Source organism: Branchiostoma lanceolatum, chromosome 18, assembly GCF_035083965.1.
Source record: "Branchiostoma lanceolatum isolate klBraLanc5 chromosome 18, klBraLanc5.hap2, whole genome shotgun sequence".
NCBI lineage: Eukaryota > Metazoa > Chordata > Leptocardii > Amphioxiformes > Branchiostomatidae > Branchiostoma > Branchiostoma lanceolatum.
Genome location: NC_089739.1, coordinates 2,950,201 through 2,968,185, shown reverse-complemented (window position 1 = coordinate 2,968,185; position 17,985 = coordinate 2,950,201). Strand labels below are relative to the sequence as shown.

Here is a 17,985-nt window from a genome sequence, read left to right as displayed (position 1 = left end):
AGATAATAGAAAAAAAACTACAGAGAAGATTCTTACGGATGAAAGAATCTTGCCACCCTTTGAAGAGCCATCGCACTTACGTCGGCAGGAAATTAAGTTCGAAGCTTTGAACATCTTAAAAGGCCGTACTGATTTGAATATATGAATGGCTGTAAAATTGATGCGTGCTTGCGAAAAAATAAAAGTTGGGTCCAACAAAGTTTGGCTTCATTATGAAATGTAAGTGGTCAGGAAGGTTTTACAAATGACTGAACATACAAAAAAGTATATATCAAATACTAGTAATACATTTTCAAGTCTTTGATATTTTGTAAGACTTTGGTACTCATTTTCACCCGTGTGAAGTGGGGAAAGTCGTATAAATTGCCTTTCCCAAGGGCATAACGTCAACAGGACAAATCAGGGGACCCCGGATTTTGGAACCCAGTACCTCTTGCCAATTGAACACCCTGCCACTGCGCCACCGAGACGCCACTTAAAATCTACACGTAAATAGATATACACGTAGACCTTTGGCGTTTAACATGACATTGGAGACAAACCACAACATAATCACTGCCCTAATAACTACGTCCCATGTATCGGTTAAACCAATTGGATGAACACACTTAAAATAGACCGGTTTCTACCACAAGCTTCCGGCATCGCGCTAGCAATGAATACGTTGTGATGATGGCCATCATCTTGAAACACATATTACCTCTTGATACAGTAGCATATGCTAGTTACCTTCGCCAAGAAGGTTATGCAGAGGGTAGCGTTTGTATGTATGTATGTATGTTTGTTTGTATGTAGAAGACCAGAATAACTAAAGAACGCCTGAATGGATCGTCTTGATATTTGGTAGGTGGGTAGGTCTTGATGAGACATGGAAATGATTAGATTTTGGGCTCCCTAGCGGCCTGTTACGGTACTGCAGCGGAACTTCCTGTTTTGATATCTCATGTTCTGGACATGCTATGGTACTGATTTTTGCACTGGTAGATAGCTCTTTGGACAGTGAGTAAGTGGTTTAGATTTGGCCCCCCTGGCGCCTTTTTCTGGAATTGCAGGAGCAGATTTTGCTTCAGACTGTGAAAGGGAATAACTCAAGAAGAGCTTGATGGATGGTCATGCTTTTTGGTGAGTGGATAGCTTGTTTTAAATGGGTTGCCAATGGGTTGCCAAAAAATGAAAAATCCTGTCAACGTACAGACAAAAAAAAGTACACGGCTGACAGGTTGATCAGTAGAAAAATTTGCACGATCGTGTCAACAACTGTTGACAAGATGATCTTGTCAATACAGGATCATCCTGTCAATAGCCTCAATCTTTACACGATGAGGTTTCAGTTGAGGTTTCAGTCCTTTTCTAAATGGGCGAAAATTCAGTGATGCGAGCGGGAACGTCACCCATACAATTAAGTCAGTGTGGCCTTATAAGTTATCCATATGACCAACCGACGTCTCGTGGGAATTAAACATCCACTTTCCGCCTACGCACAGTCAAGCACTGCTGTCGAATCGACGTACACAGCGCGGGCACGATTGCCAAACGTTCCTGGTCGTCCCAAGAGCATGAATTCCCCAAAGCTAATAATCTAATTGGAAATGTGATGTTTATGATGGTTTATATGTACAAGGTCGGGTAATTCTAGCCTGGTCGACATGGCGGTTGAGTCGGAGTTGCCGCGAGTAACGATGATGGTTCTGGTGGTGATTCTCATTGTCGTTGGAACGATTGGGAACTTGTCCATCATTCTCGTCATCTCCTTGACCAAGGATCTCTGGACCACAACCAACATCTTCATCATCAACTTGGCCGTGGCGGACTTGTTTGTCACAACCATAGTGGATCCGTACAACGCAGTGGGTGAGTACTGATAGGGAGGCCCTTATTTATCTATTCAAGCTTTATTACCAGTCAGAGGTAACTGGACGGAGGTAACAGAACCAGATAAGTTCTTTCTCTAGACCCCTGGAAAACTGGTTACAAATACCATTTTTTGAAAGCTAGAATCTTAGTTTTTAATAATTATGTGGCATTTTATATTGCTTTTCCTGTAGTACGTGGCAAGGTTAGTAAGTCCTGACAATGTCAGCATCAGGTGAGTATTGATAGGGAGGCCTTTATACAAAATTGGTTACAAATACCAATTTTTGAAGGCTAGAATTTTAGTTTGTGATACTTATAATTATGCGGCATTTTGTATTGCTTTTCTTGTAGTACGTATACGTGGTAATGTTAGTAAGTCCTGAAAATTTCAGCAGTGGGTGAATACTGATATAGGGAAGTCCATATGCAAAACTGGGTACAAATACCATTTTAGAAGGCGAAGACTTTTGTTTATGACACTTATGTAGTATTTTACATTGATTTTCTTGTAGTACGTGGTAAGGTTAGTAAGTTCCGCGAATTGCATAATCCTATCGCTACGACATTGGCAGAAGATTTAGTCCTCAAACATACTTCCCGGAGGATGTACTGAGGATGAGAGTGCCTTGTCGAGTTTCTGTGCGAGCTCTGTGTATTTGTAGTAGCTGTGTTTACATAGCCGGTATAACCGTCCTTCGGCGTATATATACAAGCCAGCTTCGCAGCAACAGCTTGTTATGTTACACTGAACGACCTGTTACACCAAACCTCTACACATCTAGCTGTAAGCATTGTTTAAGACTATCTAATGAGAATGCCCCTACCGTGTTTGGTGGCAACGAGCTCCACACAACGAGTGTGTGACGGGCTGTCTTGGTTGCTCGACTCTTAGATTGAATGCTTTGAACGATTATTTTCAAGGCTACTGAGTTCCCCGGACATTGCAGTACCTTCTGAAACTTCCCTAAAATTGTGTTTGAGTAATTTGCTGTCTGGGGTGTTGGACTCTTAGATTGCATATGTATGGTATGAAAGATTTTCTCCCAGCTAGCTTAATCTCCGTAGTCCGTACCCAACATTACGGAACCGTCTGAGTGTTCCCTAAAATGTGTTTGAATATCTTACTGTCTTGAACGTTGGACTCTTAGATTGAATGCCATGGACGATTTCCTCCTCTTCTATGAAGCGTATTCTCCGTATCAAACATCGCCGTATCTTCTAAACCTTTGCTAAGATTGTGTTTTGAATCCTTTATTGCCGACAGACTGAATCATCGTCGTTCTCGTATCATCATCTTCTCCTTTCCTGTTGCTGCAATGTTTCCCTGTCCAAAGGTCTGTCTCTTCCATCTGTTTCTGTTTTCTGTCTCTTCCAGCTCCTTTCTCTTCCGATTTCTAGTCTTTGGTGCTCGTTAAGTGCTCAAAACATCTGTTCAACACAAGCTAATAAAGATGGCACCAGACAGCCTCCACTAGGCCTTCCTACGCATACGGTGTTGTGAATATCCCACCGCTGCCACCAGTGTAGATTATCGGACACAAGCAAAGGTCCGGGCACACTGAGTCGCAACTCAAGACTGACCCCACCAAGAGGGTCGTACTTCATTATCATCGAGAGAGCTTAAACAGACCTAACCTACACCAGAAGTGCACAAAATAGGGTGAATAATTGACAGGAGAGTTAGTCCACGGGAAGGGTATCATTTTCCATTAACTGTACAGGCAATTCTTTCCTTATGGTGCTCAAAACTCGCATGGAAAAACATTTTCCCTATATCCATCGTAGTTCGTCTGGTAGAGACTATGCACAAGGGCATACAAAAGCAATATACAGTCAAAATTTCTAAAGAAAACAACTCAGGGTACCGATAAAGTCTGGTCTATTTGGACACGTGGGCACTGTAGACATGATTCGTGATGCCTGTGTCAATGAGAAACATTGTCTAGACCTAGCGAGGGTCCACAAAAGGAGGTCACATTGGCTTTATTAGGAGGTGGTTACCTGTATAGAGTCTGTCACAAACACCTGAAAAACATACATGAAAGCTCTCCGTCGTTTCGGTCTTTTTTCTAATACTGGCTTTCTTTGATCATCTGCTTATGACTATGATCAAATGATGAAAACTATTTCATCAGGGGCTAAAGTTGCGATCTATAATTTGCTCTTGATTCGGCAGGAAAATATCACAATGACAATGTAAAATTGATTAAATGCTTTACCCTAAATACATAAATGTATTATCAATCATTATATAAAAAAACGTTTTTTTCGTGGCAAATCACACAGCCATGCATACCGGTTTTCTAGTTATTGTAAATAAGTCCACAAAAGGAGGTCACATTGGCTTTATCATGAGATGGCTACCTGTACAGAGTCTGTCACAAACACCTGCGACCAAAACATACATGAAAGCTCTCCGTCCTTTGACTCTAGATCTTTTCATCACTGTATGGCCCAAATAAACATCTTTGCCAGCATTGGCGCTCATTAGAATGTGGTGACCTGTACAGAGTCTGTCAGAAACACCTGCGACCAAAACATACATGAACGCTCTCCGTCCTTTGACTCTAGGTCTTTTCATTACTGTATGGCCCAAATAAACATCTTTGCCAGCATTGGCCTTATTAGGATGTGGTGACCTGTACAGGTTTGACTGTACTAAACAACGACATACATTCGAGAATGAAAATATATATGTGGCAGTCCTGGTGACACGGGCCTGTCCTTGATCTTAACTGTAATCAAATATGACTAGAGATGATTACAAAGATTATATGCCGTACATTAACTACCTGATTCCATTACAGTCACCAAGGGGTTGTCATCTGACTACTTTATACTCGTGTTCTTTCCTGTCTGATTGAAAAGAAATTGGGTACCGACCGAAATGGTGAAACGGGCTATCATTTAGAATTACATTACATAATGAGCAAGGAAACCTTGTTATAATAGAGCTTGGCTCAGTAGATATAGCATTACATAAGATTGGCGGTAGTAATTGAAAGGCTGGCAAAAGCACGTAAGGAGATTTGTCTCAAGCATTTTGCTTCTAGTTTGACCGAGATGTGTGTGCGTATGTATGTATGAGTGTATGTGTATGTGTGTATGTGTGTGTGTGTGTGTGTGTGTGTGTGTGTGTGATAGAGAGAGAGAGAGAGAGAGAGAGAGAGAGAGAGAGAGAGAGCAAGAGATCGATCCATAATAGACATTCAATTAGACAGAGAGGGATAGAGAGAGAGAGAGGGGGGGAGAGAGAGGGGGAGAGAGAGAGAGGGGGAGAGAGAGAGGGAGAGGGAGAGAGAGGGAGAGAGAGGGAGAGAAAGGGAGAGAGAGGGCGAGTAAGCTAGAGATAGGAGTAAGACAATTCAAGTAGAGAAGAAAAGAAGGAGAAAGGGATTCTATTGGAAGCGAATATGAGTGCACACATTCTGTACTTCCTGACCAAAAAGTCCATTAGTGTTACGTACTTTGATTAATGAAGTATGTATGTTGATTAGGTGATCCTGTGTATTACTAGATGTAATATGTCATATGTAACACTATATCTAGTACTGATGAAATGGATCTTCATTATAGAATTAGAGCATCTGCTTTCCATTGACGAGCGCTTTTAACCCGACAAAACCCATTAGCTTAATATACTTTGAAATTTATCAGATGTCCTCTCTTTCGAAAATGAAGGTAACCTTAACGAGGATCATCTTTTGTCGTTTTGTTGATACTATCTTGACAACTTGATATCATTTCTAGATATGTTACAACAAGGTCCAGATGATTCTAAGAGCCTTTTTGCAAATTTATGCAAATTATGTTCATATGCCGAGAGTGGGAATTGGAGCAGTATAATTTGATTATATAAATTCAAAGAAAGCCATGATTAGAAAAAAGACCGAAACGATGGTTATTAAATGTTCTCTGTCATTTCCCTCGAGACAAGAATCACGACATAATGATCTAGCTGTGCCTGTAATTTTTAATAACAAGCTCAATCGTAATCACAGCGTTGCAATGTCTACCACACCTATCAGTCCACAAGCTAACTTTCATTAACAGTTGGGATCAAAGAATACATATTTCAAAATAAATAATGCATGACAAATTGCTACATTACAATAAACAAAAAGTGTAGAGGTTACTCTAAATCATACGCTATTTTGTAAAAAAATAGTACTGATTATGTATAGATTGTTTAGTTATCATATTTCATGATAAGATACATAGGCATTCTGCATCATGATGTAACATCATCTGTATCAGATAAATGTTATTTTCTCAAGAATTTCTTAAAGTTTTCAGGATTATGAGTGTCCTTCCAGATTTATAGTATCGCCTGTTGGACATGTATCATATGCAAGCACGAGCCATGAATGATGATTATTTCTTTAGATTGCTCTGTTCTACCGACATAAAACTTTGCTCCAAGGTGTTCACTGACCTATTATATTACGCCCACACTGGGCACCGCTGGGTTCTATCTTCTATCAAGACCTGTGAACCAAAGAGAGCGCTAATCATCAAAGACAACCGAAGCGGCGTCAGCTGGGTGTGCATTACGCAGACAGAGATGTATAATTCCTCTGGTACATCTCTGTGAGGAAGCCTTACTTAGGCCCTTTGCCCCGATTGGAGCATAGGCAACGATGATAGTCCTCCACTGCACCCGTCTCTGGGCCATCCTTCTGAGGTCCTGTCAGCTGCTGCTTATGCTCCTCATCTCCTCCTCTGTGTCCCTCCTCCAGCTGTTCTCAGGCCGCCCTCTCTTCCGTTTACCCTGCGGGTTCCAAGTCAGGGCCTGGTATGTGATGCTGGATGAAGGTTTTCTAAGCGTGTGCCCTATCCAGGACCATTTCCTCTTGAGGATCTGATTTCCAAATGGGTTTTGACTGGCTCTTTCCCATAGTTGCTGGTTACTTATTTCTGTTTGTCCACCTTATTTTAAAGATCCTTCTTAAGCAAGTGTTTAAAAAGTTTGTACCCTGTGCTGCTTTATTTTTGTGATCCTCGATGTTTCCGAGCCATAAAGCAATACTGACAATGGGAAAGCCTGTGGGGCAAGCATTGGCTCGTGCTTGCATATAATACCTATTCAACAGGCGATACTATAAATCTGGAAAGACACTCATAATCCTGCAAACTTTGAGAAATTCTGGAGAAAATAACATTTACCTGATACAGATGATGTTACATCATGATGAAGAATGCCCATATCTTATTATGAAATATGATAACAATCTATACATAATTGTTATTACTATTGTTTTTTTGTTTTACAAAATAGCGTATCATTTAGAGTAACCTCTACACTTTTTATTCATTGTAATGTAGCAATTTCCTCCTGCATTATTTATTTTGCAATCTTGTGCCTTTGATTGAAATATATATTCTATGAGTGAAAATTTGATCCCAACTGTTAATGAAAGTTAGCCTGTGGAGTGATAAGTGTGGTAGACATTGCAACGCTGTGACTACGATTGACCCTGTAATTTGAAAAATTACACGCACAGCTGGATCATTATGTCGTGATTTTTGTCACGAGGGAAATGACAGAGTACATTTGATAACCATCGTTTCGGTTTTTTTCCAATCATGGCTTTCTTTGATCTTCTGCTTATGACTATGGTCAAATGATGAAAACTATTTCATCAGGGCCCTTAAGTTGCTATCTATAATTTTCACTTGATTCGGCAGGAAAATCACAAAGTAAAATTGATTATAAATGCTTTACCCTACATACATAAATGTATGATCAATCATTACGTTCAGTTCTGTAACAAAAAAATGAACTGCCTGTTTTATATTTCACGCCACACTTCAGCTAAATGAGTGAAATATATTATTTTTTGTCTTCTTTCTTCTACTGCCAATGGTCAACTGGCCATGGATTAAACCTTTTCGTTTATTGTGCCAGATGATCTGAAATTTGGCAAGACGGTAGAGTGAGAAAATAACCCCGGGCAGTCTGGTTTTGCCTTTGTTTATATAGTGCTTTGACATCCTTTGTCTATGTTCTTTCATTTGATCATTGTTCTGCTTCGACTTATGATTCAGCTTTTTATAATTTTCTATTTAATTTACCGCGTATGTCTTCCTAGAATGCGTTATTTAGTGCAATGTAAGATCTAGTGTAAGAATAAAATGTATCATAGTCTAGTAAATGAAACGATATGTCTACGAAATCGAAGACAAAGGTAAACCAGTCATAGATATACGACATGATCATGTTTGAATCTAGGAATTAGTATTAACGATATATTAAGTGATGATGATTGTATTTACGCCCAGCTAAGCGGTCTATATAGTCGCGCCAACATCTTAATTCACTGAGCTGCTTGTATATGTCTGCATTGGTTGTCATGCTCCTATGTTTGCTGCAATGCTGCTTGCATATGATATATGCTATGTTATCATGTATTTTTTTATGTGGACCTGAAATAAAGAATTGATAATAAGAAATGATACACACGACGCTACGAAGGTTTATCCTCGTAACACAGTAATTCTCATGGGGTTGCCAAAACACATATTTTACAAACATCGGCATGACCTCGGGCGTCACCCTAACCTAGTTACATGAAAGTCACCGAAAGGCACCGAGATCTATTGCTGTAAGGTAGCAGGTTGAAGCGTGTGCTAATGGTAAAGCAGTCGGCAAGCCTTGGGGCACTTTTAGAGTGGATTCATCTTTCCCGCATCCGATTCGGAAGTAAACAGCAATTTTTGTTTGAATCTATGCCATCCCGAATCTTCCAAAGACTTCTAAGTGGTTTGGGTGTGTTTTCCACCTCTAGGCGTTTTGCGCTGTACTTTAGTATGGCTTTTAGATTTACGTAAAGGTTTTAGTCAAATGTCAGAGATAGCACTGCATAAAATCCAATCTTTAAAATGGAAGTTCGCAAAGTTTCCATGCCGAGTTTTCCGTGTCAGAGATATCACTGCATAAAATCCAATCTTTAAGCACACCTTGAAGGGTCCGTATGGGGGTTTAGAAAATGATTTTTTTGTCGAAAGGACAGCTGAGGTGATTTATCCAGACGTTTGGTGCATTTGTATCCCGAAAAATATGATCTTTTAGAAAATAACGCGTGGTTTATATTTCGCGGTAGGGAGAAAATGGAGTGTTTGCGGTGGTTTAAAGTTCGCGCTTGAAATAAAAGTAGCGCTACAGTCATAGGTGGGCAAAAAGTTTCGCGGTGGTTTTAAGTTCGCGCTGAAAGTTCACCGCGAAAACCCCGAACATAAAACCACCGCGAACATTTCTGCATTTACAGTACCCGCTTTTGGATTAATGCTCTTTTAAAATGTGCATAGATGTTCTGACTCGATCTTCACTTAAGTGGAAAAATTGTACATTTACACCTACTTTAATGTGTGCTCAAACATAGGATTTTGTGGCTTGTATATCCAATAATGCATGGATAGCTATAGATCTAAGAGCAATATCAAGTGGACATCATTCAGAAAATTGTTTGAAATAAGAATCGCTCTTTGATGTGAAATACACAGGCGAAGTTTTATGCCAATTAATTTCTTACTTAAATGTCAGAGATCTGCCGTAAATTCGATAAGGCTTATATGATAGATTTAAGAGCTTTGCCTCGACGATATATTTCAGGAAATGCTTTGAAATGAAGTAAACAACTTAATGCCAGACTTACTACAATGTGACGTCAAAGTCAGTTATTCTACCAGACCTGTAAGATGCGGGGATAAACCTAGCTATAGACGTTGGCCAGCTTTCCTAGAAACGAAATCGATCGGTTTTTTCCGACTATTCAGGGTTCTGAACACATCTCCTGTTCAATTGTTCATTGGTTATTTGCGCATAGAAACAAGTACATCTTTCTGCAAACATTAAAGAAAAACATGCAGGGAAAACTTAAAACCTCCAAGGTTTTTCGAGGGTTTTCCCTTATTTGCAAATAATTACTTACTGTAATGATAATTGCTGATCATTTCATAATGTATACATAACTAAATAACAAAAAAGCTAATCATTATATATAGATAAATAAATAAAGGAAACCCAACAGACTAACTAGCTAAAGAAACAATGCAATAAAATATCACATCAAATTTTAAAGAAGTGAGAAAAAATCAAATTCTGTTGAGAAATATACATATAGTGAAGGGGTATTTAGAAAACCTGACACATAACGATTTTTAAAAATGTTTGATGTACAAATATCTTATGTTTGCCTTACATGTTTTGTTCAGATCTATAGCTTGCATGTTTGTACCATGGGCCTCTTCATTGATAGAGCCACCCTGGTAAAAGTCAACGGAAATAGTTTAGAGTTCCACATACCACATACCTTCGTGAAATGCAAATCAGCTCCTCATTTGCATAATCAGTATCCAATGATGTCCATAATCTCTTAATAGAAGCTATCTACATCTACAAAAAAATAATGATGATCCGTCAACCCATTTTCTAGTTTTTGTCTTTCAAAAGATCGCCCCCTATAGTACTCAGAATAGATACCAGGCTGCAGGGGGCCCAAACCTATACCACTTTTTCATGGCCCAAAGTGCCATCTACGATTTAAACAAATTTCCGTACCAAGTCAAAAAAGTGAGATACGGGAACCCGAATTTCAACTGCAGTACAATAGAAAGCCACCAGGTGGTCCATAATTGAAAAGTTCCTTCGTGGCGACGACACATACCCACATACCAAATATGTTCAACATCCATCCGCAGCCTCTCTAGTTATTCTAGTGAACAAAACACGCTGAAAGACGCGAGCGGCACCGAGAACATTAACCACTTCGACGGTCACAAATACCACACGGCCGCACAATACCACACACGAACAAACTCAATCCTAAAACGAAATCATCATTTCCCTTAAGGAATACTAAACATGGCGTCTGCTTTTAGAGAGACTGCCCTAAACAATGTCCCTAATTCTATCAGCCTTGTATTCTATCAGGTAGTAAAGTGGCAGCGTAAGATGACCTCCAAGATTGCGGTGCAAGTGCAGCCGCGCAACACTCCGGGAAAACAAACTGCCACAAGAGTCCAATGTAAATGGCGGTACGTACACGATGAAGCGTTGGGGGAAAGTGATGCATTTAGAAGGGGGCTCACATGTTGACACTTAACAGTTGCCGTGACAACAGTGACGTAACAAGAGAGGGCGATGCGTTTGAATGAAACAGATCAAAGAGATCATGCGAGAGCTGTGTTGATCAGCATGCACTCTATTTCTTGATTCGGAATATTCAGGATTAAGATGATGAAAAGTGTTTGAATATCTGTTCATCCTTCTCGGAAAATTTTCATTCTGATGGATACCGCTGGTTGAAATCATCAACACCAAGAATGGAACATAATGGTTTTGTTTAATTCTGTTTGTAATACAGCACATATGTGAAAGAATAAAGCAGTTGAAAACGTACCACATGCAGTGGACTAGCCCCCTGTTGTACACAGTCCTTGCACGACTGTCTAAACCAAGGACCACAGAAAAGAAGATCAGCACTACCCTATATACACGCCACATTTCATTTCATTTCGTCTTGTCTTATTTTATTTTATTTCATTTCATTTCATTTTATTCGTCTATTCTATTTCATTTTATTTTATTCATATTCTATTGAAATTATAACACAGCAATGCATTGCATTTAAGTTCTATATTTCTCTGTGTAGAGACTGCCAATGAGGCAATAGTACCTGTTGGTCGATATAAAGCTTAAGCTTGTCACTAAATTAACTTTACATTCAATCTTTGTAAAAGCTGTTGAGACCTATTAACGTGATAAGGCATGCTGTATGTGCAAGCCATTTGACTAGCAACATCTTGTTGGGATTTACCCTGCTGTAGTGCTTGAACCAAAGGGGATAGAAACAAAGATCGGACCGCCCGCGATGGAGCTTGATTCTAATAGTACATACACTGTAACAGGGCAGTGCCGCAAAAGCACTAATGGATATCATAGCTTGTCAACACATTAACTTTACATTCAAGCTTTGCAAAAGGTTTAAGGACGTATGAAATGGTTTTTGATCATGCCATATGTGTAAGCCATTAGACTAGCAACATCTTGTTGCGATTTGCCCTGCTGTAACAAGAAAACAGAAACAAAGATCGGCGCCACCCGCGGCGGAGCTTGATTCCAATAGATAGGGGTACCACAAAAGCACCTGAAACCTATTGATGGACATTAAAGTTTTTTTAGCACATTAACTTTACATTCAAGCCTTGTAAAATGTTTAAGGACGTATGAAATGGTTTTTAACCATGCCATATGTGTAAGCCATTTGACTAGCAACATCTTGTTAGGATTTGCCCTGCTGTAGTGCTTGAACCAAGGGATATAGAAACAAAGATCGGCACCAACCGCGAAGGACCTTGATTTCAATAGAGAGGGGTACCACAAAAGCACCTAAAACCTATTGATGGATATCAGAGCTTGTCAACACATCAACTTTACATTCAAGCTTTGCAAAAGGTTTAAGGACCTATAGAATGGTTTAGGCATGTCATATATGTGAGTCCCTTGGCTTGCAACGTCTTCTTAGGATTTGTACTAACGATGGGACTGCGATTTCTTGTAAGGTTTGTAACGTCTTTCTAACGTGGTCGATTCTGGCCTGGAATTACTGTATGGCTGGACAGAAAGAGCAAAAGGCCAGGAGGAAAGTTGGCAATTTTTCCCCTGTGTATCTGTGTCGTTATAGCAAAGGCAAGGAATTACTAAGACGTCCGCGGCTAAAGCGAAGAAACAAAAAGCAACAAGCCTCCTATTCTTAGTACTTGCATAGCCGTGTGAACCAATGGCTTCAAGGATGAGCACCGCCCAACGGATCTTGGTTTATACCATAACATTCACCAAAAACCTATTGATGGATATCAGAGCTCGTCACGACATTATAACTTTACATCGAAGCTTTGTAAAAAAGGTATTATGTTATATATGTATGTTCTTTGGCGCTGGCAGCGTCACGTTGGGATTTCACACGCTATACACGTGATGTACTGACGATAGCATTGGGATTTCTTGTAAGGTCTGTAATGTCTTTCTAACGTTGGGTACGACGAGAATTTTGGCCTGGGATTACTGTCTGGCTGGGCAGAAAGAGCAAAGAGCCAGAAGAAAAGTCGGCAATTTTTTATTTGTGTATCTGTGTGGTTCTAGCAAAGCAAGAAATCAACGTCCGCGGCTAAAGCGATAAAACAACAAGCAACAAGCCCCCTATTCTTAGTACTTGCACAGCATTGTGAACCGAGGGCTACAAGGATGGGCACCGCCCAACGGATCTTGGTTTTGATAGAGATATGTACCACAACATGCACCAAAAACCTCTTGACGGATATCAGAGTTCGTCACTACATTATAACTTTACATTGAAGCTTCGTAAAAGTTGTTATGCCTTATATGTACTAGACTCTACCATCCTCCGCGGGTCGCTGGGAAAATAGTGGAAATTGACCCAAAGAGAGTCAATTGTATGAAGGGAGTCGGCTACGGAGATAGGGTCCAATATTGCAACCCATACTGCGGATGCAAATGTTACCCACCATGGCCAAAGTCCCCCGGCAAATGTTCTCCATTTAGCCGGTTCAGTTAGTCTGGTAGAGACTATATATGTACGTTCTTTGGCTAGCAGTGTCATGTTGGGATTTCCCACGCTATACACCTGATGTACTAACGATTGGACAGGGATTTCTTGTAAGGTTTGTAATGTCTTTCTAACTTTGGGTACGACGAGGATTTTGGCCTGGGATCACTGTATGGCTGGCCAAAAATAGCAGAGGGTCAGAAGTGAAATTACACAATTTTTCACTTGTCAACGTTAAATGCTCCCTTCCAAGCTATGATGACTGCTCCTTTGCGTATCTGTGTGTTTTTGCGAAAGCAAAGCCTACAGCTATAGTGATGAAACAACAAGAAAAATGCGTTTTATCAAAGGTACAGGAACATCGTTCATTGTATACATTTAATATTTGATGTAATATATCTGATCAAGATAAAGAGATGAATAGATTAATACAACAACAATGATAACTTATGTCAGGGTCACATGTCCAAACCTGCGCCAGGCCGGGCAGTATGCTGGAACTAAAGATATGATATAAAAGACAACAAAACACACATGTCTAAAAAGAATTCTTTGTATACACTTTAATGTTTTGTTCTGCTCATTACCCATCCTGACCGGGCCCTGATTTTGAAATTAGACCCTTACCATATGACTAGCTGAAAGTCACTGCTAAAACATACGGGGCCAGGGGTGGATCATTTTATTTAGAACATGCTTTGTCAAAATAATGTTGCTGTTTTTTTTGCGTTCCAGGAATCAACCTGAGTCAGTATCTGCTGAATCATCCTGTCCAGTGCGAGGTGGTCGGCTCCATCTGTGTCATCACTTGCTCCGTTTCCTTGGCAACCGTCGCGGCCATCGGGTTCAACAGATACCTGTTTGTGTGCCACAAGCCGCTGCACGACAGGGTTCGTATTTTCTTGTCACTCTATAAGGTAATATAGTGGCGTCGCGGTGGCGTAGTGGCAGGGTGTTTGGCCCCAGAACCCAGAGATACCGGGTTCGATAACCGGGTTCCCTGATTTGTCCCGTTGACGATGTGCCCTTGGGAAAGGCATCTTACATGACTTCTCCACTTTACTCAGGTGAACATGGGTACCTAGCTTCGGTTAGGGACGTCCCTCGGGTAGGAAGTTAAATGGTGGTCCCGTGTTTGAGGAGAGCCACACCTGAAGCACGTTAAAGAACCCAACACACAAAAGAGTAGGGCTCCTTCCCGGTGTGTGTGGATCATATAAATCTGTTCGGATATGCAGCTTGTACTCTTCAGTACAAACCTGGTGTGTTAGGCCTTTATGCGGTTTACCGGGTATGCACGAAAATGAAGGAATGTGGGTGAGTGATGGACATTACACTCATCCTTATATATCATGTCCACTGTTTGCATATGTCAAGAAACAACCCTGGCGTATCGGCCTGTCGCCTGTCCTTCTCGCTGCGTTAGCACTATCCGTCCGTCAGCCAATCAGATAATCTCCCTCCTTTTGTCGGAGGGAAATTTACTGGCCAATCACGTCGACACCTACGGTCAGGAGGCACGGAAGACACAAACGTTCGGGCACCTATGACCCACCATTGTCTTTTGTGAAATAATTAAACACCATAATAAATGCTTTTCCCTACGTGGACAAGATCTCTAATAGGCAAATGCACTGAAATCGCATGCTCTTTGTTTATTTGTTTGTTTCATTAAACAACCAACTGTCTTACCCCCACCAGCAACCAAACCGAGTGAGCATGTACACTCCGCTAAACAACCAAAATTGATAGACAGAAGCACCCAATCAATATCTTTATTTACTCTCTTTGCCAGAAGCGGTCGTAGAAGCTGCCAAAGAGAATCTTATTAACTGCAATTGCGGCGGAAATGGCATTGCAAAGAACCTGTCGAAAGCACTTATCACTAATGGCTTTCAACCGGAGAATTAGCTTCCTGATTGTAAGTGCAGTTGTGCATCTGGCATCAGATGGAAGACCACTACATGTCATCTGCATCCGTGGAGGAAATGGAATATTACCATGGTAACGCTGACGGAAGAACCATAGCAATCGATTTACTTTTGGGTCTTTCCAAGAAAGGTCGTCCGGAGAAAGACTTCTAGAAGCGCTATCATTCGGTTGCACGTTCAGTGAAAGAAGAGGACGTTATAGAAAACAACTTTTTCTACATCTGGCCTTTTAAGCAGGCATGCACCATAATGCCATGTTTTGGCAACGAAAATAACGAAGAATGACTTAAACGAAATATCATCGCGAAACCCACAAAGTACACCTTTAGCTTCGCAAAGTATTAGAATTATACGATAGTGACGTCATAGAAAAGCATTCGGAGACCTCAGACATCCATGAAATACTTATAGTTTTTATAAATTTGTTTTATCTTGGTCCATTGAATATGCAGATTGGCCTACAAATAGCATAATCTATTTAAAGGATTGTCTGTTTTACATTGTATAGTGTGGAAGTCCTGTCCTTTAAGCATAAAAAGTCACACACCGGCTGACCCACATTCAGGTCGTTCACCTCTTGGCGGTCACACACACTCACACACACACACACACACACACACACACACACACGCACACACACACACACACACACACACACATACAAAAACACACACATACACAGAGAGACACAGACACAGAGACACACACACAGACACACACACAGACACACACACAGACACACACATTCACACACACAAGTACACACACATACACACACACACACACACACACACACACACACACACACATACACACACAGACAAACAGAGCCAAAAGCTATTTCTTTATTTTTCCATGAGGTAAAAAGTCGACTACATTCATTGCTGCTTGACGCGATCGCGATTTTTTTACCGTGGCGCAACCGGTAGTAAGCCGCTTAGCCATATTGTTAGCATGTGGATCCAATTCCGTGAATCGAGAGGGCGGAGGTTCAAATCCCGCTCGGTTTGACAAACTGCATTTGACGCTGTTCTGCCGCGAGTATTAGAGATATTCTTATCGAGAAGAGTAGGCGTCATTGGCTATATAAAGGTGAAGCATTACGAAGCCGCGTTCTCCGAAAAGCACTTCACTTCTCAAGAATTATGCTTCAAATCCGACGAAAGCACTAGGGGCCACTTGTTGCCTGTCCCAAAACCCTCTCAAGTCAAGTTCAAGTCATAAAACAAGTACAGAAACGTGCTCAAACCTCCCCGCCCTTCTAAGTACTTCAAGTCCTTTTAAAATCTTCTTACATGGCAATGAACGCTTTCGACTTTTCTACTATCCATTGAATAACTGAAGTGACATCATTTAAAATGCTAATCAACACAAATAGGGATGAAGACGCATCGATGACGTCACCTCAATACGTTCCAGACGACTATACAAATAAACCATTTAACCCAATCTAGATCGGGGGTGGGGGGGGGGGGGGTGAGGGGGGTGCTAAAAGTGCCCGCGCCAACTTTCACGCCGTATAGCTGCCGAACGACGTCTGCTAGGACTACCAAACTTGGTGACTTGGTGACTTTTCATAGAATATAGTTGGCAACAATTCTATCATGATTTGCATAAATTTGCATTAAAAACATTCAGGGCACGGGGGGAATAAAAGTGCCCTCGCCAACTTTCACGTCGTATAGCTGCCGAACGACGTGTGCTAGGACTACCAAACTTGGTGACTTTTCATAGAATATAGTTGGCAACAATTATATCATGATTTGCATAAATTTGCATAAAAACATTGGCTAGAACCATGATGTCCCACATAGACCATGATACATCATACGTAAAAAAATATACACAACTCAAAATATACATAAATACCACACAGGTTTGTAATTCTAATATACATAAAGAACACACAAGTTTGTAATTTTTGCGTTGCCATAGCAACGAATTCCTGACAGCCATATTTTACAAATTTCACTAATTTGTGTGTATTTTACCAGATCTTCACTAAAAAGGTGTGTGGAGTGATCGTGCTGTGTCTGTGGCTGTACGGAGGTCTGGTGGATATCCCCCTTCACTTTGGCTGGGGTGACCATGGCTACGACCTGAAGACTATGGGCTGCACGTACGACCGGACACACACGTACGGATACACGCTGTACCTGGTACGTATAGGTGTGCATTAGATATCAAAAAGTTAATAAGGTATTTGTTTATTCAATTATCAAGTATGTATCAAGTGTGTGAGTAATTTAGTTCTACATCTTTTCCTCTGAGTGTTTCATTACTTAAAGATGGCTGCAGCAAAGTTGGGAATTTGGTTTCTTTGAGTTTGAATGGAAATTAGTTGTTGATATCACTTTTGTTCTGCCCTAGGTCATGATGATAGTCATCCTCCCACTGCTGATCGTGATCTACTCCTACACGAACGTCTACATGTTCGCGCGCAGTTCGCGCAAGCGCCTTGTGGGTGCCATGAACGAGGAAAAGGTCAAACAGGATGACCTCAAGGTACGCCGCCATTTTGAATTTGCTCGTAGTAAATAGTCATAGGCGTATCAAACAGGTTCTTTTGAAAGTTAATCTGTTCGTCAAGTAGTCAAATAAATGAACCCACCGAAGTTGTCAACATAGGCGTA

The 17,985-nt window shown here is 40.7% G+C and overlaps 1 protein-coding gene across 1 annotated transcript; it reads left to right on the top strand.

Moving 5' to 3' along the window:
- The first annotated feature begins 1,646 nt into the window (after positions 1 to 1,646).
- Positions 1,647 to 17,893, top strand: LOC136424599 (melatonin receptor type 1A-like). Its single transcript, XM_066413216.1, has 4 exons — positions 1,647 to 1,851; positions 14,157 to 14,311; positions 17,347 to 17,511; positions 17,723 to 17,893. The coding sequence occupies exons 1-4, from the start codon at positions 1,647 to 1,649 to the stop codon at positions 17,891 to 17,893; spliced, it is 696 nt and encodes a 231-aa protein (XP_066269313.1).
- The last annotated feature ends 92 nt before the right edge of the window (positions 17,894 to 17,985 follow it).